Below are 27,371 nucleotides of genomic sequence, written 5' to 3'. Positions count from 1 at the left end.
ACGGTAGTTGTACGTTTTTTTAGCGGAGGAATACGGTAGTTGTACGGTTGGGAGAAAAAGCAGTGCCGAATGAAACTGCTGTTTTGCGGAAAAGTAAAGCGCTGAAAATTGTCAAAATAGAGCGTGCATGTACACGGATGTCGATTTGTTTAGGTGGGCGTTGTTTTAGGTGTTTTAGGTGGCTAAATTACGTTTTAGTTGTTGACCCCCCGTACTTACAGAGAAAAGGCTGGTTTGGCTGCTGCGCTGAGTGCGCGGTCTCGTTCCACAATGCGCACTCACTCCTGAACACTGTACCTAATTAAGTTAGTGTATCTCACTAGCTGATAGGACCCCACTTCAAACAAACCGAACTATCCCTTTAATCGTGATTAGTTGATTCAGTTTCAGGAAACTTTGTTTTTTGTTGCACATTAACTCATTGAGTGCCAGCCACTTTTGGAGAACGGACAGTGTCTCAGTGCCAGAGTTTCAGAGCGTTTTCAGTGATTTCTCGAGGCCCGAGGCCCGAGGTTTATTGATATCATTTTCCGTTCTTTAGTTATCAGCCGGAGAAGATAGCTTGATTTAACCAAAAACAGCCGTTTTTTTCTAGAAGCAGAGATAAAGAGCCTTTTGTGCAATTAAACATTTCATGCACATCACTGACTGAAGCTAATATTTTCTGATGTAGTCACACCTCAAAAATAATTTCCTTCAATAGAACAGCGAAAACCAAGGAATTTTGTTTGGCAAAACAATATTTTTTAGCTGCAACCAGCAGCGCTGGCCCCTGCGTGCGCTGCTGGTTGCAGCTTCTTGCTGGTCTTGATTTGCTGCTGGTGGGCATCAGATACTGTCTGGGTCTGTCTGGGTCAGTGTTGTGTGCTGCTCTGCGTGCCCCTGCGTGCCCCCCCCAGCCCTCACTCATATTGTGGTTCCTATTTACAAAATTTTAAATAAATAGGCTAAATACCACTTTATTACTGCTGGGCGCAGCTACAACGCCAAGGGAGTATCTGTAACACTGGAACAGAACATACACCCAACTTCTCAACAGAATCCGTTTCACAGAAAAACATGAGGACCTTCTTAACTCATTCATGGTCAGTTTAGGACTGCCAATATTTAGCACAGGCCAAAGATTTTCATAATTGTTGGTCATCTTTCAAGACCCACAGTAAATTATCTATTAGCACCAAAGTGATTTGCAATACCTCAAAATGAAGATGTACGTCTCTGGGTTCACCAGAAAAAAAAAGTGAGCCTTTAGCATGTTCTGTACTCTACTTATAGCCATTTATATACACCCTGTTTTCACCAAAAAGGTCTCTCTGAGAAGAGAAATTGCAGAAAATTGCATTTTTGTAAAGGACACAATCTCAGGCAGAACTCGCTCTCAATTCTTTTATTTTGAACTGTATTGACATCAGACATGTAAATATTATTCGTTATGACACAAATGACAAAAAAAATAAATATATATATATATATATATATATATATATATATATATACATGAAGTGCTTTTTTTACATTCAACAATACAGTTTACTCAGTGTGAGTGAGTGTGAATGTGTGTGTGTGTGCGCGGGGCCCATGTGTGTCTCTTTACATTACATTACATTTCGTCATTTAGCAGACCTAAATGACCGTCCTGACCTCATTCTGAGATGTGGGCTCACAATCGGCTCCTCATCTGAAATAAAAGCAACATATCCTCAGTAAACTATATAATCACATTTAGTACAGAGACAGTGTAGTGTACTAGTGTCTCAGTAAACTATACGATCATAGCAGTGATTCCCAACCTGTGGGCCGCGGCCCCCTGGTGGGCCGCGAAGGTATTGCAAGTGGGCCGCCAAATCATTTCCAAAAAAGTATGATTTTTGAAAAAAAAAAAATCGAAAAAAAAAAAAAATCTAATTTTTTTTTGGAAAGATTTTGAAAAATCATACTTGAAAAAGTATGATTTTTGTTTCTTTGATGTTATTGCTTTTGCTTGAATTGAAGTTTCATCTTTACATCATCTTTATATTGGGTTTGTGTTTATTTGTAACCCTATCGATTTAATGGGCTTTCTTCTGATATTTGGATTTTGTTTGGATCTGATATTGGATGTCAAATTGTTATGAGAATGCATTTTTCCATTGTTGAAGGATACCGTTATTTATTAATCATTTGTTAATTAGCCTGTTACAGACAGCCCCTTGCTTGTCATTTCTGACATCTGTGTGGTGCTGATGGACAGCTCCTTGAATGATTGGTGTGTGTGTGTGTGTGTGTGTGTGTGTGTGTGTGTGTGTGTGTGTGTGTGTGTCTGTGTGTGTGTGTGTGTGTGTGTGTGTGCGTGTGTGTGTGTATGTGTGTGTGTGTGTGGACAGCTCCTTGAAAACTGTAATACTGAAGGTGTTGCAACATGTTACAGGTGCTGTGTTAGTGACTGTGGAGCTTCCAACATGTTTCTCCTGTATTCAGTTCAGTCCTTTATGTTCAATTTTCAATAAAAAAGTGCTCTGAGAACGCATTATATGGCCTTTGTATTTATGGGGTCGGAGGTGGGCCGCGAACATTTTTGAGACATAAAAGTGGGCCCTGAGTTGGAAAAGGTTGGGAACCACTGGATCATAGAATGCAGAGATCAGTGTAGTCTCTCTCACACACACACACACACACACACACACACACACACACACACACACACACACACTCCTTACCGCGAGATCATTCGGGTCCTGTCGCATTGGAGTCCAGTCTTCCTCGCCCTCGACAGGAAAGTGGCCGTGCTGCTTGGCTCTGTGGAAAGCAATTTCTGTGGCGAGGCTGCTGTTCTCCTCCTCACAAAGTTGTGACTCCGTCTCGTCTCTTTCGGGCTGGCACACAGGAACGGGGTCCAGGGACCAGGATCGATCATGTTGGTCACGGGTTTGACTACCGCGAACAACTGATCCATGCCCGCTGCCCTGCAGCAAGCCGACCAGCTCGTGCAGCGCGCCGAGGGGCGTTTCAATGGCGTTTCTCCTCTCTGCACAAGGAAGCGCGTTTCTCTGTTTTCTGTTTTTCCTCCTGCTCATTTCAAAACAACAGCTGCGGTATGTGTTTGATCGCGTGTTGTCGGCTTGTCTTTGAGGGCAGGGACCTGATACCATGTCACAGGCTGGGGAAGTCTTTGAACTACGCGCTGCACTAATAAAAACAAAAACACGTCAAACACGTCATTGGCGGGGAGGGCTATTCCTGATAACACGTCAAAGACGTCTTTGGCCATGAATGAGTTAATGAAGGCTTGGCCCTCTTACAGTCAAGAGTCAAAATACCTGACGACGAGGATTACACCACCAAAATATTTGGCATGACATCATCACTGATGATGACATCTCTGATGACATCATCACTGATGACATCATCACCATTATCTGTACCTGACTGAATGAATGAATGAATGACCCCAAAAAGCCTTCTCTTGACCACGCGCTGCTGCGCACGTGTTAAAAAAACCCATTAATGGGCTGATTTTCATGAAACTTGGTGGAAGGAAGTAGCATGAGCCAATGAAGAACCCATTACATTTTCAAGTGGATCCGATCTGACTCAGGAAATGTGCATATCATAGCAGACTGGACTATTGGCCTTGACAGAGGTCTGTGCTCTCTGAGTGCACGTGTAGTTTCTTAATGCCTTCCTTCTCCAGCTTCCTCTCTTGACCATTTCTCCTCTTGTAGTCTCTATCTTTGGCTTTCTTTGCCCCCCCCCCCCCCCCTCCAGTCAAGGTGATAGATAGCCCTCTCTTCATATGCCAAATCCTACTCTCCTCTCTCTCCTCACTTCCATCTCACACATCCTCACACACTCCTCTCTCTCCCCCTCTCTCCCCCTCTCTTTTTCAAGAGAAATGGAGCACTCCTGCTCCATAGCCCTGCTATAGGAAGCACGGTGTGATCAGATTCATGGCTTCAGTACTTGTTCTCTCTGTATATTCTCTCTTTCTCCGCCCCTCTTACTCGGTGGTTCACATGTGTGCACGCACACACTCTTTCACGGGGGAAGATGGGGTGTGTGACTGGCTGAGCTTAGACCTTCTTGATTGTGAGCAGGGCATGTCGTCGGCACTCTGTTTCTCTCAAGGGGGCTAACTGGAAACACCCCCCCCCCCCCCACACACACACACACACACCTTAACACTTCACTCCTCCAGTTCACAGCCATGGTTGGGAAAGGCATTAAAATTACATGACAAACACACCTTGGACCAACCCACGGCACAATCTACACCCATGGGATCTCGCTTCAGCCACATCAAATAGAAGAGCTTTTGACCTCCATTTGCCCCCATCCAGCTACCTCTGTGCACATTTAAACACAGGCACGCACGCACGCGCGCACACACACACACACACACACACTCCTCTGTGCACACTTAAACGCAGGCATGCACGCACGCACACACACACTCCTCTGTGCACACTTAAACTCAGGCATGCACGTACGCACACACACACAAACACACTCCTCTGTGCACACTTAAATGCAGGCATGCACGCACGCACACACACACTCCTCTGTGCACACTTAAACGCAGGCATGCACACACACACACACACACACACACACACACACTCCTCTGTGCACACTTAAACGCAGGCATGCACGCACACACACACTCCTCTGTGCACACTTAAACGCAGGCATGCACGCACGCACACACACTCCTCTGTGCACACTTAAATGCAGGCATGCACACACACACACACACACTCCTCTGCACACTTAAATGCAGGCATGCACGCACACATGCTTCTCTGTGCACACTTAAACGCAGGCATGCATGCATGCACGCACACACACACCTCTGTGCACACTTAAACGCAGGCATGCATGCACGCACACACACACTCCTCTGTGCACACTTAAACACAGGCATGCACGCACACACACACACTCCTCTGTGCACACTTAAACGCAGGCATGCACACACACACACACACACTCCTCTGTGCACACTTTAACGCAGGCATGAACACACACACACACACTCCTCTGTGCACACTTAAACGCAGGCATGCACGCACGCACGCACACTCCTCTGTGCACACTTAAACACAGGCATGCAAGCACGCACACACACTCCTCTGTGCCCACTTAAACGCAGGCATGCACGCACACACACACTCTTCTGTGCACTTAAATGCAGGCAGGCACGCACACTCCTCTGTGCACACTTAAACGCAGGCATGCACGCAAGCACATACACACACACACTCCTCTGTGCACACTTAAACGCAGGCATGCCCCCACACACACTCCTCTGTGCACACTTAAACGCAGGCAGGCAGGCACGCACGCACGCACTCCTCTGTGCACACTTAAATGCAGACATGCACGCACGCACGCACACACACACTCCTCTGGGCACACTTAAATGCAGGCATGCACACACGCACGCACGCACACACACACACACACACACACTCCTCTGTGCACACTTAAACGCAGGCATGCACGCACGCACACACACACTCCTCTGTGCACACTTAAATGCAGGCATGCATGCACACACGCACGCACACACACACACTCCTCTGTGCACACTTAAACGCAGGCATGCACGCACGCACACACTCCTCTGTGCATACACGCTGCAGATCTTCCCTCCGTCGCACCCTATCTGGCTGAGACTCAAATTCCATTTCACGTCCGGTTTACTATTGATTTTACCCTCGCCACTATTCACCAACTACACCCCCTCCAGCCCTCATCCAATCTGTTCTCCTCCTTGCCTCCTCTTTCATTCCCCCTCCCTGCTCGCCCTCCCTTTTCTCTCCTACACTTCTTTCATTCCCCCTCCCTGCTCGCCCTCCCTTTTCTCTCCTACACTTCTCTCTTGTCCTCTCAACCCATCTATTCTTCCCTATCATCCCCCTTTTGAGAGCATCTCAGCTGAATGCGGTGTGTGTGCATCGATCACAGAATAGATGAATAATGAAGACATTTCTTAACAAATAATTAGATATGCGAGTTGGCCCACACAACCGTAATTAAAAATGTGCATCCACATAAGGTGTGCCTCCGCACACACACACACATGCTCTCGCTCTCTCTCTCGCCCTCACACACACTCACACACTTACTTAGCAAAGTCATAAAGTATGCAGAGAAGTGGACCGGCGCCAAAACAAGCCGTTGGGCTTTGAGGCCTCATTTCCATGTTGGAGCCCGTTCTAACGAGCAGACTGACTCATCGTTAATAATTAACACTCACAAACAAAACTCTGATATAAACAAGAGAAGGGTTTCCAACTAGACACAATGCATAAACTAACTCACACATGAACACAAGCACACACAGCTGAGCATTTACGTTTAAAATTCTATCACTGCATTCTGCCTCACCTTTCCAAGGTCTCTGTGTAACGTTATTTACCTTTCACATGACTCTGTGCCAGTTGCTTTATGCCTACCCCACACTAGAGGATTTTCAAATCCTTGAAGGTTATAAAAATCTTGAGAGCCCACACACTACAGGACAGAGAGAGCCGATTTTTTAACATTTCAATCTTGGGACACACACACAATCGCGTCTGTTCAAACGCAACCCCACACACTAGAAGATTATGCCGAAGATTCACCTTGGAAGCAGGGCTCGACGTTAACTTTTAAAATGCCTATTCAGTGTGCGCACCGGGTGTAGTAGTAGTAATAATGATAATAATAATAATAATAATACATTTGTGTCATTTCGTTTTCTAAACAAATCTTATTTTTTGTTTTTATAATGCATTTGCACTGAAAGGATTTGTTTAACTAATATTTGCGCGGACAGCCGCGTCCATTCGGGGTGTAGGCCTACTGTGCACGGCCAGGCGAAAACCGTCGGCACAGGTGCCTTGCGGGAAGCATATGAGACCTAAGCGCTTGTTGTAGGCTACATGCTTTGCAGTATAGCATTAGTTTTCCGTCCCGTTCAAAGACGCACGGGTATTTCACCTCGATGACAATTTCCTCGTTCTTTGTTTCTGTGCGGGGCTGCGGGCGCGGACGCGGACCAGATTATTTTGCGAAAAACTGTAATGGAAACGCAGCTACTACTGGCTCTCTGCTCAAGATGCAATCGCCTGTCGGGTTGTAAATATCTAACATGTTAGATATGCCCGATTCACAATCGGGAAGAGGCAGTCTTCCCGATTGTGAATCTTTGAACCCCACACACTACAGGATCATTTGGGAAGATTATCTGCACGACGCGCCTCAAATCGGGAGCACCCCCGAGAAAATCGGGAGGGGGGAATCTTGGCCATAATCTTGCAAATTATCCTGTAGTGTGGGGTAGGCATTACTTGTCACGCTCTGAAGCCTCCCCCATTTTCTTCCTTTGTATTCTCCATGCAAAAATACCTTACGTACTTAGTTGTCTTTCTTTTTTGAAATGTTTTTCTTTTCACTTTCTTAAAGGGGGACTTACCCAATTATTTTTTTAGGATTGATTAATTGTTTAGGCTCATTTTTAGGTGTGGGGGGATAAGAAAAAAAAAAAACAATACTATAATTATCTCACTCCAGCTTCTTAAATGTGAATATTTTCTGGTTTCTTTAGTCTTTATTAAGATGGTATCTTTGGGTTGTGCACTGTTGGCCACGACAAAAGAAGACATTTGAGGACGTCATCTTGGGCTTTGGGGAAAAGGTGACTGACATTTTTCAGCATTTTGTGACATCTTATAGAGCATAGAATGACGAAAGAGTCGAGAAAATAGTCGTCAGGTTAATTGACGATGAAGATAATCGCTGGTTGCAGTTGCAGCCCTCATGCGTGCTGTACCCTCATTCCTCCTCTCTCCTGTTCCTCCCTCCCACCGTGTTCCCGTCCGTCTCTCCTGTTACTCCCAGCGCGCTCCATCCCCAGCGGATGCTGCTTAGACAGGCCTGTCACTAGACTGCTGCCTGCCCAGAGACACACATCAATACACTGCCACTCTGCTGCCCCTACTCATCTGTACCGGGAAGAGACAGAGTCAGGCAGAGAAAGAGAGAGAGGTGAAAAGGAGAGGAGAAGAATGGAGGTGGAGTCTGCCATCCCTCACTCTGTGCTGTCTGATTTACAAGCCTATTGGATTTTAGACTTACATGAATCACTGCTGCATGGAGGCAGTGCTCGCTGACAGAATGACAGAATGAATGAGACACACCACTCGGTGTATGTGTGTGTGTGTGTGTGTGTGTGTGTGTGCGTGAGTGAGAGAGCAAGAGAGGGAGAGAGAAAGAAAGAAATAGAGAAAGGGAGAGAGAGAGAGAAAGATACAAAGAGAGCGAGAGAGAGGCATGTTTGAAGGTCTTGGCAATTATGGACAAAGGCAAGGCTGTGGCAATAACGCACCTTAGTTCAGAGCCTCTATTGTGTCAGCAGATCAGATGCAACTATCTGTCTCCTTAGTTAAGTGCACTGTTCAGAAATGAATGAATCGTATTTAATATTTAATATTTGTGATGTGTCAAAACGGTTAAAATATGTGTTGTTTGCTGATGATACCAGTATATATTGCTCTGGTAAACACTTGGAACAACTCCTGATTGCAGTGGGAAAAGAGATTAAAGTCCTTAAAAGCTGGTTTGATATCAACAAATTATCATTAAATCCAAGTAAAACAAACTTCATAATCTTTGGCAACCGTAAAATAAACTGTGAAGTTCAGCTCAAAATTAATGATGTTGAAATTGAACGTTTGTATGACAATAAATTCTTGGGCGTGATTATTGATGATAAACTCAATTGGAAAACACATATTAATAATATTAAATCTAAATTGTCCAAAACTATTGCAATCTTTTACAAGACAAAAGAACTATTGAATAAAAAAAATCTTCCTACATATTGTATTGTTCTCTCTTTGTTCCATACATTAATTACTGTGTGGAAGTTTGGGGGAACACCTATAAAACGAACATTGATTCAATAATTAAGCTACAAAAGAGAGCCATAAGAATCGTAAATCGTTCAAAATATTGCGACCCAACCAACCCACTCTTTATCAAATTAAATACATTAAAATTTGAAGATCTAGTCGAGCTTAGAACTCCTCTTATAATGTACAACGCACATAACAACCTTCTTCCTAACTGCATTCAGAAAATGTTTTCACCCAGAGTTAGTCGGTATGAACTCAGGGGAACTTGTATGTTTAAAAAAATTAGAGTAAGGACAAACTTTAAAAGTAGATGCATCTCTGTTAAAGGGGTACACTATCTGTAAATTAAAAAAACAAACAACAACTTAAGAGCGCTTTATAAATACAAAACCCTTGTATGGCCAAGTATATTATAAAGCTATCTTAATGCTTCTACGATCTAATGTAAATCTTGCTTTTCGTTAATTGATTCTTGCAGTCTTATTTTGTGTTTGATGTAATGAAATGTAAAAAGGGTAGGTATGCATAAGCTACGGCGGGGTACTCAATTAAAATTCAAAGAGGTCCAGATAGAGAAAATTTTCTCAAGCGAAGGTCCGAACATTGTAACGTAGCTTGTGTTATGATTCAGTGCCATTGAACTTAGGCTACTTCAATGATTGCATTAGCCTAATGGTACAATGTCTGTATTTAGTCAACGACTGACTGTTAAATCAAAATATACATCAACAATGTTTATTTACAGTTTTCATATTTAACTGGATTAATTATAAATAACTAGCCTACACTAATAATAAATACATGTTCTTTTCTCATTTCAAGTAAAATAATGGCTGCATTTAAACATAACACAACAGAGTGCTTTAGAAAAATGTGCATCTTAAAATAAAGTGCTTTAATTTTAGAAAAACAAGTTCCCCTTTTCTTAACTCCATTTCACATTTTATCAGTCAGGCTCTCAGCCAAACCTCCTTTTCTCTTGATAGAAGTGAGCTCCCACTCTGTCTGCCTGCCTGCCTGCCTGCCTGTCTGTCTTTCGATCTATCGATCGTTTGCAATGCAAACTTCGCATGTCGTTGGGCAGTGAACGTGTGTGTGCCCTCAGTCTGGATTTGAGTGTGTGTGTTTGCTCATGTGTGGCGCTTCCATAGACAGCTGGTCAGGATCGCATCACACTTCACGAGACATACTGGTTTTGAACTGCTCGTGACACCAATGAATGAACATGAGTCTGCCTGCTCTGGATTAAAACTAAAGCTTTGTTTTCGCGGTCTACTTGTTTCTTTTGAGCACGTGATGTGAAATTACTTCTATCTCTCGCATTTTTCCGAGTCTCGCCTCGCCTCCGTCCGTGTGTCAACTCTCCCGCAGCAGCAGCAGGCAGAATCGATTCGCTTGTTGATTGGCTGAGTGGCATCATGTGTGATGATTTACAGTGCATGCATTGGTCTGTGAGCTTCCTGGCAGATAAACCAGTACCGTAAAGGCTAGAAAAGCATGTGCCGGTTAAAATAGAAAAGCTCCGTGAAATGTAACAATTCTCAATGATTTGTAGGTTATAGGGCTCGGTCCGGATAGGACGGCGTCTGCGTCCGGATGCGGACCGGAGTCCAGACTTTGAGGATCGCTGGCCTACACCTTTTCGGTCCTTTTATGTATAACGTACATTATTACTGAATTGCATCTATGTGAACCTGACAAATGGACCGAAATAAATTACTATTACTTACTTACTTACTATTACTTAATATCTCAGAGACTGTGTCTGTCTTCATTAACCAGTGAAATCCGATGTCTTGGGGAGAATGTACGGGGGGTTATTGTGTAGGCGTGTGCCATATTGTATTGTTATTGATATATCATTACAGTTCATATTCATATACGGTAGTCAAAAATTTATATTGTTATATCGTGATAACGGCAATAATTGGACTTGTTGATGTAATGCTGTCACACCGTTAGGCTGTGTAACGGTGTGACGTACGCACAGCATGGCTCCACGGTGGAGCAGTTAATCCCAAAAAGGGGAGTGGCTTCAGTATTCTGGAAGTGGTTTGGTTACAAAACAGCATGTACAACAAACCATGGTAATATTTGAAGGCATAGTTGAATAGCCTATTTGAAGGCAAACTGTTGCGTTTATGCCGACTGATAGAGAAAATTTACATCACATTAGCCTTTATTTGGACAATCACTAGTTATTAATATATTCATATACATTTCCATTTTAGTTACATATAGTTATGACACAGACATACTTCATATTTAGATGACCTGTGTACATACACAGATAGACATCATATTTGGATAACCTGTGTACATACAAAGACAGACGTATTTAGATAACTTGTACCTTACATTTGCAGCTCCTCTCTATCGCACACCTGTCACCGTGCCACGGTGCCCTCTACAGGGCCAGAATAACAGATAGGTTGAGTCTACAGAGTGGCCTTCAAGTGTGCGTCAAGACATGTAATCTGATGTGTGTCCTATAAGTATCTTTGACTTTCTGTTCAATGTATGTAAGCCTGTGTATCCATTCGTGAATATGCAAGAGTGCATCTCTTGGCCAAGATCTATGTCAAATACATCATATCAGACAACTTCTTCTGACTCCTGGCTCCATCATTTCATTTCAACTGGTTTCCTTCAAGTGGTTCACTGTTTACCTTTTGGCTGTGGAAGTTCATTCTCTATCACCGACTATAAAACTATAACACTTATTTTGTTGCAACTGAATGTTCTTGAAATGAAATTATTTGTCAGTATTATGTCATATTGTCAAGAATATCGTTATTGCAGAAATACCCTGAAATATAGTGATATCATTTTAGGGCTATATCGGGAGGACCCTTATTATTGTAAGCACACGTACCTTCTTAGCCCTGGTCAGGTATGACCTGGCCGCCTCCTGCAGCGCGTCACGCTCCTCCTGCTCCTCATCTCTCATTTCCCTGTCCTCTCTCGCTTGCTGCTCGCGGGCTTTTTCCATCTGGAGGTAGCACACCCAGCCAGAGAGATACCACACCTGAGAGACACACAGAGAGACAGGGAGATGGGGTGGGGCAGACAGAAAGACCGGGAGGCGGGGTGGGGTGGGGCAGACAGAAAGACCGGGAGGCGGGGTGGGGTGGGACAGACAGAAAGACAGGGAGGCGGGGTGGGGTGGGACAGACAGAAAGACAGAGAGACGGGGTGGGGTGGGACAGACAGAAAGACAGAGAGACAGGGAGGCGGGGTGGGGTGGGACAGACAGAAAGACAGAGAGACAGGGAGGTGGGGTGGGACAGAGAGTCAGACAGAGAGACAGGGAGGGGTGGGACAGACAGAGAGACAGGGAGGTGGGGTGGGGCAGACAGAAAGACAGAGAGGCGGGGTGGGACAGACAGAAAGACAGAGAGACAGGGTGGGACAGAAGAAAGACAGAGACAGGGAAGCGGGGTGGGACAGACAGAAAGACAGGGAGGTGGGGTGGGACAGACAGAAAGACAGAGAGACAGGGAGGTGGGGTTGGACAGACAGAAAGACAGAGAGACAGGGAGGCGGGTGGGATGGGACAGAGAGTCAGACAGAGAGACAGGGAGGCGGGGTGGGACAGACAGAAAGACATAGAGACAGGGAGGTGGTGTGGGACAGACAAAGACAGAGAGACAGGGAGGCGGGGTGGGACAGAGTCAGACAGAGAGACAGGGAGGCGGGGTGGGACAGACAGAAAGTCAGAGAGACAGGGAGGCGGGGTGGGACAGACAGAAAGACAGAGAGACAGGGAGGTGGGGTGGGACAGACAGAAAGACAGAGAGACAGGGAGGTGGGTGGGATGGGACAGAGAGTCAGACAGAGAGACAGGGAGGCGGGGTGGGACAGACAGAAAGACAGAGAGGCAGGGAGGTGGGGTGGGACAGAGAGTCAGACAGAGAGACAGGGAGGCCGGGTGGGACAGACAGAAAGACAGAGAGACAGGGAGGGACAGACAGAAAGACAGAGAGACAGGGAGGCGGGGTGGGACAGACAGAAAGACAGAGAGACAGGGAGGTGGGGTGGGACAGACAGAGAGACAGAGAGACAGGGAGGCGGGGTGGGACAGAGAGTCAGACAGAGAGAAAATGATCTTTGGTGCAGGAACTGAGCTGTGACAGGGGAAACAGATTTGTAACTCTCAGGGAGCATCACTCTGCATGAAATCCACACATCCGCCTTTGACAAATAGGTTTGGCACGTATAACATGGAATCGTACAGGCAGACACCGACAAGCCATCACTAACTCTGACACATACACTTGTATAACATGGAATCATACAGGCAGACCCCGACTAGCCATTAGGCATGGGTCGGTTTGAAAATTTGGAAACCGGTTCAATATTCCCCCCAAAAAACGTATCAAACCGGTATATCGAATTTTACAACATTTTTTTTTTTTTTTTGTAGCCCATAAATGACTGTAATGTGACTGCAGTTGGTGGCGATAATGCACCTCTAAGCTGGTATGCCAACCAGCACTAACACTGAATAAAAATAAGCAGAACCATTTAACTGTAACAACACACTGTTTTTATTTCTCATAACTATTCAGCTTAACGACTTGTTCTATTATAAGATAATGCAAATAATGTTTAAAGCAAAATCAAGGTCACTCCCATTCTCTGTGCAAAAGTTATTTTCAATACGGGACAGCAAGTACGATCTAAGAGGTGTGTGCAAGTTTAATGTGCAAAAAGCTAAAAAAGAGATTAAAAGGAGATGTGTTTCCATTGTTGGGGTAAAAGTTTGGAATGATGCACATATAAATTTGAAGATGTGTAATTCGCTTTTGGTTTTCAAAAAAATGGTTTCTGAAGCTATTTTTGAAGGTTATAAGTGTGAATAAATTTTCTGATGCTGTTTAAAAAAAATATATATATATATATATATTTTCTGTGTTGTAAACATTGACTGTTGCAAATTTACTTTTCTGTTTTTTATTTTATGTTGGAGGAAAGCTTAATTGAGTAGAAAAATTAGGTCAGGCTTAATATAAGCATTTTGCTTCTGCCTGAGCCTGTTCAGTCTCTGGTTGATTTGATTTTGTTTATACTGTGATTTTGTTATTTATGATGACTGAATAAAATTACATTACATTACATTACATTACAACTATTCAGCTTAACTTTTCTTCAAACATCAACATAATAAACAAAATAATACTTTTGCCTACTAGTGAAACTTGAGAAGAGGCTAATACGAAAAATAGTGCAATCAGAATGGATTGGCACTATTTTATTTTATTAAAAAAAAAGAAAAAAAGGTTTTTCGGTTGAGCTATGGAATGAATTCATCCCCTTCACTTTCTTTGCACATTTTAAAAATAATGTACCGTAAATTCCGGACTATAAGCCGCACCTTTTTTCCCGTTTTTTGGGCTTTTTTGGCCCCTGCGGCTTATATAACGGTGCGGCTTATCTATGGATTTTTTCCAAAAAAAAAAAAAAAAAAAAAAAATCTCTCTTTTTTAGCACTCTTTCTAACTATAAATCCTATATAACTATAATAAGTTTTAATTTCCTCTCTTGCCCTCTTTTCACCACACTGTATGACACTGTACGACACTGTGTGCACTGTAAAAAACAACACAGGTGGTGTTGTGTTATGTTGTTTTGTTGAAATGTTAATAAATGGGAGCTTCCTCAAACAGCCATCTCTTTCCCGACAATCCCCTCTGTGCATGAATCCTTACATATGGTAATTAAATATTAAAACACAATAAAAAAAAAAAAAAAAAAAAAAAAAAAAAACATTAAAACACCCGCGGCTTATAGTCCGGTGCGGCTTATATAAGAAAAAAATTGTCAACTTTGCAGGTGCGGCTTATACACCGGTGCGGCTTATAGTCCGGAATTTACGGTATTTGGATTTTTTTTCCCCTCTGAAGCCCAGGCAAATAACATGATCAAAAACCATCTACTCAAAGGCATTCTAATACAATTCAACAAGTGCAAATTGTAGCTGTAAACACAAATAAGGGAGCAGAGACATGGTTTTCAAGTATAACACAATGTACAACTTTTATTCAAAGACAGTCTGGACAGGATTGAAAAATATAGTTCACTTGCATTCACCTCAGACAAGACGGGACACTAAAGTTAAAGTCTGAAATTTACCTACCGTAGATTTGCTAGAAAAATTGACATTTCAGCTTGTCACCTGATGTCACTATTAATGGACAGTACAGTAGTAAGGATTTTGAAAGTTTTGATGAATCAATCCAAGTCAGAAACACAACATCATATGCTGTGAGCCTTTTAGAATTCAAAAACCTTACTTCTAACAATTAAAGGAGAATTTAATTTTTTTTTACCTGGAGCCCTCTCCTCACATTAATTATTATCTGACGACTCACCCAGTGTTCTCCGCAGCGTTTTTGTGCCTCCTACGCGTTGTTTGGAGATCAATAGTGTCCATGCCAGTCCTAGAATTGAGCTCCGTCGGGGCCACATGGCAGCGTGCTGTTCCTCCATTTAAATAGACAGTTTTCTTCCCGTTTTCGACCCATATCGTCATTATATATATATAAAGAAACATCAGACTGCCAATCTCCCCCGGGCTATTTCCAGCGGTATTTACAGGGATCCCATTTCCTCCTTTCGGGTCAGTGTCACCAACTCTCGTCAAGTCAGTCCACAGCATCCACAGGCCAGCCGGCAGGAAAGTCTTGCGGGGCTTGACGAGAGTTGGTGACACTGACCCGAAAGGAGGAAATGGGATCCTTGTAAATACCGCTGGAAATAGCCCGGGGGAGATTGGCAGTCTGATGTTTCTTTTAGGGATGTTCATCAATTATCGAAAATCGATAATTGATCGTTAAGGATTGGAATCGATCCTGTGGCATTTGGATCGATTTTGTTATTATTAAAAAAAAAAAAAAAAAAAAAATTGGGGACTAGGTTTGGGTGGAATTCATTCCTCCTCGCCCCACTCCATTGCACAGCCGACTAACGTGAGGTGGAGCTTCATATAGTCTCTAGTTTTCTGGCTGGGCACGGGCCTTTGTGCCAACAAAACTGTTTTAAACATGGGGAATTCACACCGGCATGCGCCGGGGACAGCAGTGTTGGAGAGGAGACACATTGAAATAAAGAGTTCATTGAGGAGAACACGTTGTCTTTTGTATTTTCTGCCATAGGCATTCATTTTGTAAAAAAAAATTGAAAAAAAATTGGGGAAAAAATGATTTTTTTTAAAGTATTAATATGATCAATAATCAATAATTGATCGTTAACTCATTGAGTGCCATGGACGAGTATGTTTGTCAATTGGTTTAGTAACGTAGAGTGCCAAGGACGAGTATGTTCGTCAATTGCGTTTTTTGACGGTGGGACGTGCATCAAAGCCAGAAGCTGCAACCAGCAGCGCACACAGGGGCCAGCGCTGCTGGTTGCAGCTAAAAAATATTGTTTTGCCAAACAAAATTCCTTGGTTTTCGCTGTTCTATTGAAGGAAATTATTTTTGAGGTGTGACTACATCAGAAAATATTAGCTTCAGTCAGTGATGTGCATGAAATGTTTAATTTCACAAAAGGCTCATTATCTCAGCTTCTAGAAAAAAACGGCTGTTTTTGGTTAAATCAAGCTATCTTCTCCGGCTGATAACTAAAGAACGGAAAATTATATCAATAAACCTGTTTTTGCTGATGATAGAAGAGAGTATCATCGTTCTTTTTGCGTGTTCGGTGTTTACATAGTAATATCACACAATATTCTGTGGGCCTCGAGAAATCACTGAAAACGCTCTGAAACTCTGGCACTGGGAGCGTCCGTTCTCCAAAAGTGGCTGGCACTCAATGAGTTAATTTTCACCGATTATCGATTTTGGAAAATTTTCAAAATGAACATCCCTAGTTTCTTTATATATATATAATGATGATATGGGTCGAAAACGGGAAGAAAACTGTCTATTTACATGGAGGAAGAGCACGCTGCCATGTGGCCCCGACGGAGCGCATTCAAGGACTGGCTTGGAGTACTATTTCGATCACAACAATGCCTACGACGGTCCAAATCGCTGCGGAGAACACTGGGTGAGTCATCAGATAATAATTAATGTGAGGAGAGGGCTCCAGGTGAAAAAAAAACGAAATTCTCCTTTAACTAGCCTGCACTAACTACTGCACAGTAACGTGTAAAAATATTGAATGCGTTCTGGAGGGAACCCTTCAGCTGAATTCACGTTGGAATTATGATATCAAGCCTTGATACATTTTATTTTACTCCTTAGCAGTGTGGATCTTAACGTCTAGGTCTAGCTACAGCTAGGTTACATTCTGGAATATGATATCAAGCCGTTAACGTCACGTCTCAGTCTCAATCAGTCAGTTTCTGAAGTGCAAAAACGTTAACGTTAATCGCAGAATGCCTGTTATAGTAATACTATAATAAAAATATATAATACTACGTTAACGGTATAGCCTCCAAACATCTAGCTAGCTAAATAGGTTACATCTGGAACCACGCTGAAATGTGAGTGCATTACGGTTCATATTTATATTAGGTCAAACACACCTTAACGTTATGAGTGCGGCCGTTTTTGATTAACATGAAGTCCATGATCAAGTTAGCATTTCGGTATATTCAGTGTGTGTGAAAAGGATAATGTTATGCTAGCATTATTAGTACAGATTAGGGATGCACGATATATCGGCAATCATATCGGTATCGGCCAGTATCGGCCGATTTTTTAACATATCGGTCATATCGGTATCGGTCAGATGTTGCAATGTTAATATCGGTTATCATTATCAGCCAAATTCTTCACATTGATATGAAATAATGCAGTAAATCTATGATTTATGGGCTTTTCCAAAGGCTTTGCAAATAAAGAAATGCATAACTTTTTCAAATTCAGTGTTAACATGTGTTTTTCAGTATGTACAAAATGTGATGATCATAAAAATGTGGTTTTATACAGATCATATCGACATCGGTAAATATCGGTTATCGGCCATAACAGCAATGTTAATATCGGTTATCGGCATCGGCCAAAATTTTCATATCGGTGCATCCCTAGTACAGATGGCTATGTAAAACGCTATTTACAGTCCATGGTCAAATGTTAGCAGTGACCACCGACAACTTCATTCACTCACTAAAAAAAGTGGAAACCACCTTTCTTTGAGGTACGGTTAATACAACCAACTGCATCGCAAGAAGGCATATTTACTGTCCAATATTGACAAAAAGACCGCAACACCACAAACAGCAGAGCAGTGCCCGTTACTCAACCGGGACACGCCCTTAATTATGCATAACTTTAAACCCTTATCAAATTTAAACGGGCTTGTTATAAAATATATGTTCCCCCCACAGATGTTATGAAAAGGTGAAATTAGCTATATAGACCAAAACCATGTTTCGGGCCAGGCTGTAAAGATGTTTAAGCTGTTACAAAGTGGGGCATTTTAACAGGAACAACGGGACTCCTGAGTCCTACCTCAAGTGGCCATTTGAGGAATTACAGCTTAAACAAAGACTTCCGCGACCTCAGGGGAAAGTGGGTGGGGTTGGGGCTTCCATGGGACTGGACCTTTGTGCAAAGTTTGGTTTATTTTCATGCATGAGAAATCCAACTTCCTGGGAGAAGAATAATAATAATACAGGCAAATACAATAAGTGGCCCTGCCGCTTCGCTGGCCCGGCCACTAATAATGCATTTAATCTGTACTGCACTTTTCATTCATAGTGAATATCAAAGTGCTACAGAGTTAAAAGACAAAAAGGAGAGGAATTGAGGCAACATGGGGAACAATCTGGGAATCTATTGGTTAAAAAATAAATAAATCTATCTATACGTATGTATTTTAAACCTCTGGGGGCAAGCATGTTTCACTACCTGAATAACCGGAACTGGAACTCAACTCACCCGGCTGTGCCCCTTTATGCTCATTTTACCGAGCACTCACACTGTAGGATGAATCAGCGTGACGTCACAGCAGTTAACTAGTATGAGTCGTTCCAAACAAACGTTAATATCTCAAAAACTACACATCGCTTATATTTTGACATTCTGAGTTTGATGTATAACATATGCATGTAGTGTTAAAGTTGTGTGAACTGTCGCCGTTTTTCAAATGTAAACAGGGTCAGCCAGCTAGAGTCAGACACTCAAGCCTCCCAAAGCTCAGGCTCCATAGGGTTCCATTGCCACCCAGTGACGCGGTTTGTTTACCAAAATGCTGCTCGGCTGATCCCTCGTATTATCCGTATTTTCTTCAACCATGCTGACAGATTTTCATGCAAACAGAAAATGTCGAGAGTCTTGAGAGATTATATAATATAATAATGCACTCTGAGATGCACTTTCCTCCATCATCACTTCCTGTTGGCATGAACGTCACCAGCCAGCTGTTGCCACAGATTTTTTTTTTATTATAATTTTTTAACAGTCCTTTATTAGATAGTTGATGTCATACAAGAATAAAAACAATGACAACAATCATTAAAACAAAAATCCAACAAAAACATATTGACAGAGGGAGTCATTAGAGAGGAAGGAAATACAGTTAGACAGATGTTGTCAACGCTGTTTGGCAGGTGTATTTTTCTTTCCAGCACTAATTTCCAAATAGTTCTATCATTTAAAAGTAAATGAAAAAGTGATTTTCTGACAATGAATTTACATGTGTGGATGAAAAACCCAGTAGAGTAAAATACTACTGCCATAGCTGCAGCATATGTTTTCAATTTCACTGGAGCTGTGCAGGACTAGTCTCACGTAGTCAGCCCCAACATCTTACGTCAGCACGCTTCCAGAGACGGAGGGTCTGAATCACAAGTCAGCATTTCCTGTGGCGAAATCTGATTGGCTGGGCAGTTACGGAAGTCCAGTGTGCCGTGGTCAATTCATATGTCTGTCACGCATTTTGTTTTGGTCTTAGGGGGCGGGCCTTAACCACTTTTAAAGAGTTGTGGACCAGACGTAGATATCCATCTACGGCTGGCACTGCGAGACTATGCAGGACTGTCTAGGAGTGATGCGCAGGTCACCCAGAACCCGCCGGGTCGCACGGGCTGGCCTGCCCCGCAGGCGGTCTGGGTTGGCAAATTATGAAAATATCGCGGGTGCGGGCGAGGCAGGCTCAGAACGTGACAAAGCAACATTATTATATAATTTAGTTAGAGCAGTGAAACACGCAGAGTAACCCTTTATTAAGATGTGAACTCTCTCTCACACACACGTACACACAATCAGACAGCGAGTCTGAAGCCATCTGCACCTGCTGCACTCTCTATAGCCTACATGGTGGAGTAAAGGAACGCTTCAAATGAGGTAGCCTATGTGCTCTCAAAACAATTTTTTTTTAAGGATTATTCGCTGTAATTATTATTTGAAGTGTCCATAAAACGAATGCCACCGCCGATTTTCTGTGTGGACTCGACTGTGATCTATTTGTCAACTTTACTGCAACGTGAATACGTGACCAATTGGGAGCGCATGAGGTAATTAAAAGAAATGGGAAAGAATAAGAACTGTTTCTGTAGCCTACCTCTAACCTGCTACCTCCATTTGAAGACCTTGGATTAATTGCAGAAAGACCGATAACAGCTGAGTTTGTAACGCCAACGAAGCAGAAAGAAATCAACGGCATGAAAGCAGCCGCGTAACGCATCCAGAGCAGTAAAACTGTTGTCGCGCATGTATGTAGTAGTAGTAGTAGTAGTAGTAGTACTTTATTTGGCACATAGCAGTCAGTAGACTGAATGAATGACCAATTTACAGGTTAAAAATCAAACACGAGCCCTGCTAAAATACATAATGATCACAGGTTAAATACAAACATAACTGCATAGCTTGAAATTAAAATAGAGCTTTCAGTCATGAATAAAAGGAGACGAGACCAACAGGACATGTTATGGGGTATGGTGGTTCCGTAGTCTAGTAAGGTATGGTATGGGAGAGTTCTGATGGTGACGTGTTTTTGTGAGGGGATTGTTCATTGTTTCACAGTTCCGGGTTCTACGGCCAGAGATTTGTAGTCGTGTTGGGAGTAGCCAGCTGGCAAACTGTGAGGTTTGCCAGTCGGGGAGCCAGGTCTGTGAGCCTAAAGGCCTAAACATGGTCGTCCGTCAGAGCCTCGCCCCGCCCTCCCCGTGTGACGGCGGGTGGAGCGCCGTCCTACGGGGAGGGGTCGCCGTCGGCTGACGGGGGCTGCTCCAAAATGTGACTTCACGGCGACGATACGTGCGTGACGACAGCTGCAGGAGAGTTGTGATTGGCCGATGTCTTGGCTCTTCGTCGTAAAGTCGCCTTTCAAAGCATGATGTTAGATTATAACGAACTAGTTGTGTGGCTTAGCCTTCCCAAATGTTGAGGGTCGTTTTTTAGAATTTAATACATAGAATTGGGAACGTTACATTAAATTTCATTCAGACTGCCTGGCACACAATCTCCGCCATTTTCACACGGAGCTTCCACAGGAGGGGGGTGGGAGGAGGGAGGGTGTAGTGGCGTCCGAGCATGTAGGGCTCGCTGGCGCCGCCAGACGGCGAGACGGCTCCAATTCGAGGCGGACGGACGACCATGTTTAGGCCTTTAGTGTTGACGGGGCAGTTGAGTAGTGGTCATATTTGGGGGCGAGGATGATGCGACAGGCCCTCTTCTGTACCCGCTCCAGTTGGAGTGAGAGGACTTGTGTGATGCCAGCATTCCAGGTGTGGGCAGCATACTCCAACAAAGTATATATCGTATATATCCAATGTATATGGTCAGTAGGTCATCAGTGGAGACAGAAAAGCGCCTGAGACGCTTCAGGAAAAACAATTTCCTATTAGCGTTTGATGTTATGGCATCTACCTGGCTGTACCAGCAAAGGTCATTCTGAATAATGCAACCAAGGATCTTGAGTTTGGGGACAGCTTTGAGAACAGAGTTGTTGATAGAGAACTGTGGAGGTGGAGGTGGATTCCTGCTGAATGTTATATGCATAGCCAGACATTTCTTCTCATTGAGAAGCATGTCATTGGAGGTTGTCCATGTGTGTTCCCCATTATTTAATTCCTATCCCTGTTATTGTACATCATTTTCAAACTAAATGTGACAAGTGCACATTATTTTATTGACTTTATTATAATTAAATATTACAGTAATTAGAATTGTATCCAAGAGCTATATTATTGCATTTGTGGCAAGTTGTCTCCTCCTCTGCTATGCCCTGCACAGTAATTCAGTCTGGTATCACATGCCTGCTGGGGCAACCCTTCATGTTAAGCCAGCCCTTTAATTGCTTTAATTACTTGCCTTTTAATTAATTGGTAATGTGACATTCCTCAAACATGGTGATGGCATGCCTGAATGCACAAATCTGAGGGTTAGTGTTTAGACAGAGTGTTTTTGGCTCCTAATGCCAATGTCCCGCAGCAGCATGTGAAAAAAATCTCCAAACAACAAATGTTCAAAAAGTCAAAGGTCAACTGCATGCAATGCAAGCATGCTCATACTAGAGATGTGCCGATCCGATCGGAACGGTATTGGTCCGATATTGGCCAAAATCACTGGATCGGGAAAAAAAGAAAATAAAGTGCATAATCTAATACGATCCATTAGCCTAAACTATCATCAGGCAAATGGTTAAAGGAATAGTTCGGATTTTGCTTCCATACGGTTCACCTTGCATAATCCCAGTCTCCATAAGCCCTGAGATAGATTTTGGAAACTTTAGTGTCTAACTCACTCAAGTTCTTCCTCGACTCCAGTAATACACTCAGTAGTTTGCAGTCTGGCTTCAGATCAGGCCACAGCACTGTGACAGCTAGCCTGAAAGTTTTGGATGACCTTAAAGTAGCCACTGATAAAAAATCCTTCAGTATAGCTTTATTCATTGATCTCACCAAGGCGTTCGATACAGTGGACCATCAGATTTTAATTAACATCTTATTAAAAATCGGTGTTGGTCAAAAGGTAGCCGATTGGTTTTTAGATTATCTTTCAGATCGCACTCAGTGTGTGAGACTCGGCTCTGTCATCTCCGACTCCGTAGTCTTGGATAAAGGGGTCCCACAAGGCTCTGTCCTGGGGCCCCTCCTCTTTTTAATTTATGTGAATGGAATCTGTGACGGCCTAAAGCATTCTAAATATCATATGTATGCTGACGATACGGTTTTATATGCCTCCGCTCCTTCTCTCGAGACTGCAGTAAATAACCTCCAAGCCGATTAATTGACTCTAAACTTCTTCTAAATGCGAGCAAAACCAAAGCCATGCTGTTCGCACATGGTAACACTGTGCCCTCCTCACCTCCTCTATGTACACTTGATGGTGCACCCATTGAGTTCATTGAGTCTTATAAATACTTAGGCTTCTGGTTTGATAATCACCGTAACTTTAAATTGCATATTTCCACTTTGTCTAAGAAGCTTAAATTTACGCTCAGTTTCTTGTATAGGCTTAAAGCCTGTTTCTCCTTGTCTGCCCGTAAATGCCTGGTGGAAAGCCTTTTTATGTCTCAGCTAGACTATGGTGATATTGTTTACAGTCTTTCTAGCCCTACTTCCTTGTCTAAACTGGACCCCCTCTACCATGCCGCTCTGAGATATATCACAAACTCAGGTTACAGGACTCATCATTGCACCTTGTACGACCTGGTTGGATGGTCCTCCCTTGCCCTGCGCAGAATGCGACATTGGTACATGTTCATATACAAGGCCATCCTGGGCAGACTACCCTCATACATCTGCTCTACGTTTGTAGCGATAAACAACTCCCATAACTTAAGATCAAATAGCTGGTTGAAATTCAAAGTGCCAATTATGCGAACAGAATCTGGAAAAAACAGTCTCTCCTACTTTGGTCCCTGGTCGTGGAACGACCTGCAGTCCCGTTTAAAACTGGTCTCTTCCATTCCTTTGTCCAGTTTTAAACATGCTATATCTGAAGTTCTTACTGCAAGCTGCTCCTGCAGTAATGTTTTACTTTGCCCTTTTTGACCTGTTAATTTTGTTTTTAGGCCATATGTTTTTACGTTCTTGATCCTGTGTTATTTATTACCCTTGGATGTGGTATTTTATGATGTATTTGGTTGTCCTTGCTTTTTTTAAATGTTTCAGCTCTATAGCCCTGTTTTTATGTTTCCTTTTATTTACTGTAATTTATGTTGATTGTAACCTGGCTTGTAACTGCTGCCTTCTTGGCCAGATCACATTCGCAAAAGAGATCTTGTATCTCAAATGTCTTATCTGGTTAAATAAAGGTTAAAAAAAAAGAAAAAAAAAAAGATGCCAAGTTGACTTGAAAAGACATAATTTACACATCTTTTCAAGTCAACTTGGCATCTCAGGGCTTGTGAAGACTTGGATTATGCCAGGTGAGCAGTATGGAAGCATTTTATGTATAAATAAACTTTGACTGACATACCGTAAAGAGAGATGTGTCACGACAACACGAGTAACACAGATGAGCAGCATGTGTCACGGGAACAGTAACGAGAAGGTGAGTGAGACCTGTTAGCAGCGCTATCATCATGTCAGCTGTGTGGAGTCATTTTAAGCTCAAGGAAGCAGTGTTCATTTTGTTGACAAAAACTATGACAAAAATATTACGTGCATAACGTAATGGCTGGAAACTCGCATAATTCAGCATTTTCTTCTGCCGACTTTCTGAATACCATGATGATCTCATGATACCTTTGGATCACGGAAGGCAAATGAGGGAGAAGACTCATCTCGCTGTCACCACGATTGCATATTTAACGTCCAAAACAGCAGCATTATTGTGGATGTGAGTGAATCTACGTTTACTAGTTTCTTATTATCCATTGCCTGGCCTCCCAGGATACCTCGTAATGTTGCATTTACCCCCATGCACATCGTTTGACCATTTTTTTCTACTTATAACTGTATGAAACACCATAAAACCAGAGGAGAATCCCGATTTTTTCTGCTTCTCTATCCTTCTCTATGGAGCTCTCGGCTCAGGTTGTCCGAGTGTATTGTGGAGCTACACGCGCTGTGATTTGCTCGTCTGCGTTCGGGGCGTGACTTAGCGATATGTTCATTGTAACCTACTTGCAATAGGCTATTCACCTTCACCTGCTATAACCCGGAAGGTCGTTGGCATCACAGCCGATCTGGCACAAGCCTCGGCACGAGTCGAGTTTTAATTGAGTCCACTGTAAATCCTCCAATCTTTTCTTTTGTCTCCGCCGTTTACCCGCTGCAAACACATTTCTATTGTCCCACCCCAGTCAACAAAATAACCTGAATTGCATCAAAACTCAGATGTTTTGTCACCTGTGAATAATTCTGGTGGTTAACACCGCCCAAATCCTGTTTGCGCTGTGTATAAATGATTTGGCATGCCTCTAATCTGCGCTTGTGCCCGTTGTTGTGATAAATTATGCTCCCCCGCGAGTATGGCATCCTCACGAGATTTTGGGGCTGTTTTAACTTAAAAACAGGGAGGTCATGTCTACCCAAACAATTATATAATTTTTAAACAGTTATGTTTCTGTATAAATCATTACAATTATGCTCCCGTGAGGTGGGGATGCTTTTCTTTGCTGCCGGGCGGGGGTGCAAAACTCAGCATAACACCTGGACAAACGCGCAAGGGGGACTGTTATCTTGCCTGCGTTAAGGCACGCGCAAACAGGTGCGCAAGCGTAAATAGGGGATATCGCCTGTACGAAGATAGGGCCCCAGGACTTTATTGTGTTTATCCTCAATTGTTTTTTAACCAGGTGCTTTGTAATGTACCGTAAATTCCGGACTATAAGACGCACCGGTGTATAAGCCGCGGGTGTTTTAATGGTATTTTTTTTTTTTTTTATTGTGTTTTAATGTTTAATTACCATATGTAATGCTCCCATTTATTAACATTTCAACAAAACAACATAACACAACACCACCTGTGTTGTTATTTACAGTGCACACAGTGTCATACAGTGTCATACAGTGTCATACAGTGTGGTGAAAAGAGGGCAAGAGAGGAAATTAAAACAGAAGTGGATTTATAGTTAGAAAGAGTGCTAAAAAAGAGAGATTTTTTTTTTTTTTTTTTTTTGAAAAAAATCCATAGATAAGCCGCACCGTTATATAAGCCGCAGGGGCCAAAAAATGCCAAAAAACGGGAAAAAAGGTGCGGCTTATAGTCCGGAATTTACGGTACACTGTTATTTACAATCCAATAAATTAAACTAAACTAAGAGAGGGGGAAAAGTCAGATTCAATCAGATTGGTATCGGTAGATACTCAAGGTTGCAGTATCAGTATCGCTATATCGGACATGCAAAAGTGGTATTGTTCAGCCATCCCTAGCTCATACACCCTCTTTGTTCCACATAATCACACACACTGTTTCTTCTTCTACAAGCATAATATACGGCTGAAGACCTGCTCCACGCCTGCGCTTCCACCTCCAACACAGTGACGTTGAGCTCTCACTGCACATGGAGGTGTGTGTGCGCCTCTCATCTCAGGCCAGAGATCAGCCAGACACCCACCCACACCACGAGAACAACATTAGCTTTATTCATTATTCATGGAGGGCAGAGGCAGTGGGGAACTGCACCTCTGCCAAATCAACCATTTAGATAACAAACACATCAAGATATGCCAAATCAACCATTTAGCTAACAAACACATCAAGATATGCCAAATCAACCATTTAGCTAACAAACACATCAAGATATGCCAAATTAACCATTTAGCTAACAAACACATCAAGATATGCCACATCAACCATTTAGCTAACAAACACATCAAGATATGCCAAATTAACCATTTAGCTAACAAACACATCAAGATATGCCAAATCAACCATTTAGCTAACAAACACATCAAGATATGCCACATCAACCATTTAGCTAACAAACACATCAAGATATGCCACATCAACCATTTAGCTAACAAACACATCAAGATATGCCACATCAACCATTTAGCTAACAAACACATCAAGATATGCCACATCAACCATTTAGCTAACAAACACATCAAGATATGCCAAATCAGCCATTTAGCTAACAAACACATCAAGATATGCCAAATCAACCATTTAGCTAACAAACACATCAAGATATGCCACATCAACCATTTAGCTAACAAACACATCAAGATATGCCACATCAACCATTTAGCTAACAAACACATCAAGATATGCCAAATCAACCATTTAGCTCAGTGGTCCCCAACCACCGGGCCGCGGACCGGTACCGGGCCACAACGCATTTGGTACCGGGCCGCGAGCCCGGTCCACAAAAAAAAAAAATTGAACAAATAAACATAGGCTATAATATTATAGGCTGTGTGTGGTAGTTGCATTGAACTTGGCGTACAGTATGTCTATGCTGCACCTTTACTCACCCCTGCCACACCCACAAACACACATGCATGCGAGGGAATTAAATGGTGATGGGCCGCACATGTCCGGGAGGCAGCGAGCTTGACAAAACATCACTTGAGTTTCTTCAGAATAGGCTGGGGAGATAAAGGGAGACCTAACGAGACAGCACGGAGGCTGCGGCGCGCTG

General features: G+C 42.9%; 1 protein-coding gene across 2 annotated transcripts in view; it reads right to left on the bottom strand.

Annotated features, from left to right (window-relative positions):
- The window catches only part of LOC310786852 (uncharacterized protein), an 86,747-nt gene that overhangs the window by 12,306 nt on the left and 47,070 nt on the right, over positions 1-27,371 (bottom strand). For both annotated transcript variants that reach the window (XM_083648173.1, XM_083648172.1), the window contains exon 10: positions 11,755-11,907. In XM_083648173.1, the coding sequence (XP_083504299.1) occupies positions 11,755-11,907 (153 nt within the window). The remainder of the gene's footprint in view (positions 1-11,754; positions 11,908-27,371) is intronic.

The sequence above is a fragment of the Poromitra crassiceps genome (assembly GCF_964638095.1).
Source record: "Poromitra crassiceps genome assembly, chromosome: 1".
Classification (NCBI taxonomy): Eukaryota; Metazoa; Chordata; class Actinopteri; order Beryciformes; family Melamphaidae; genus Poromitra; species Poromitra crassiceps.
This window is presented reverse-complemented; position numbering and strand designations above follow the sequence as displayed.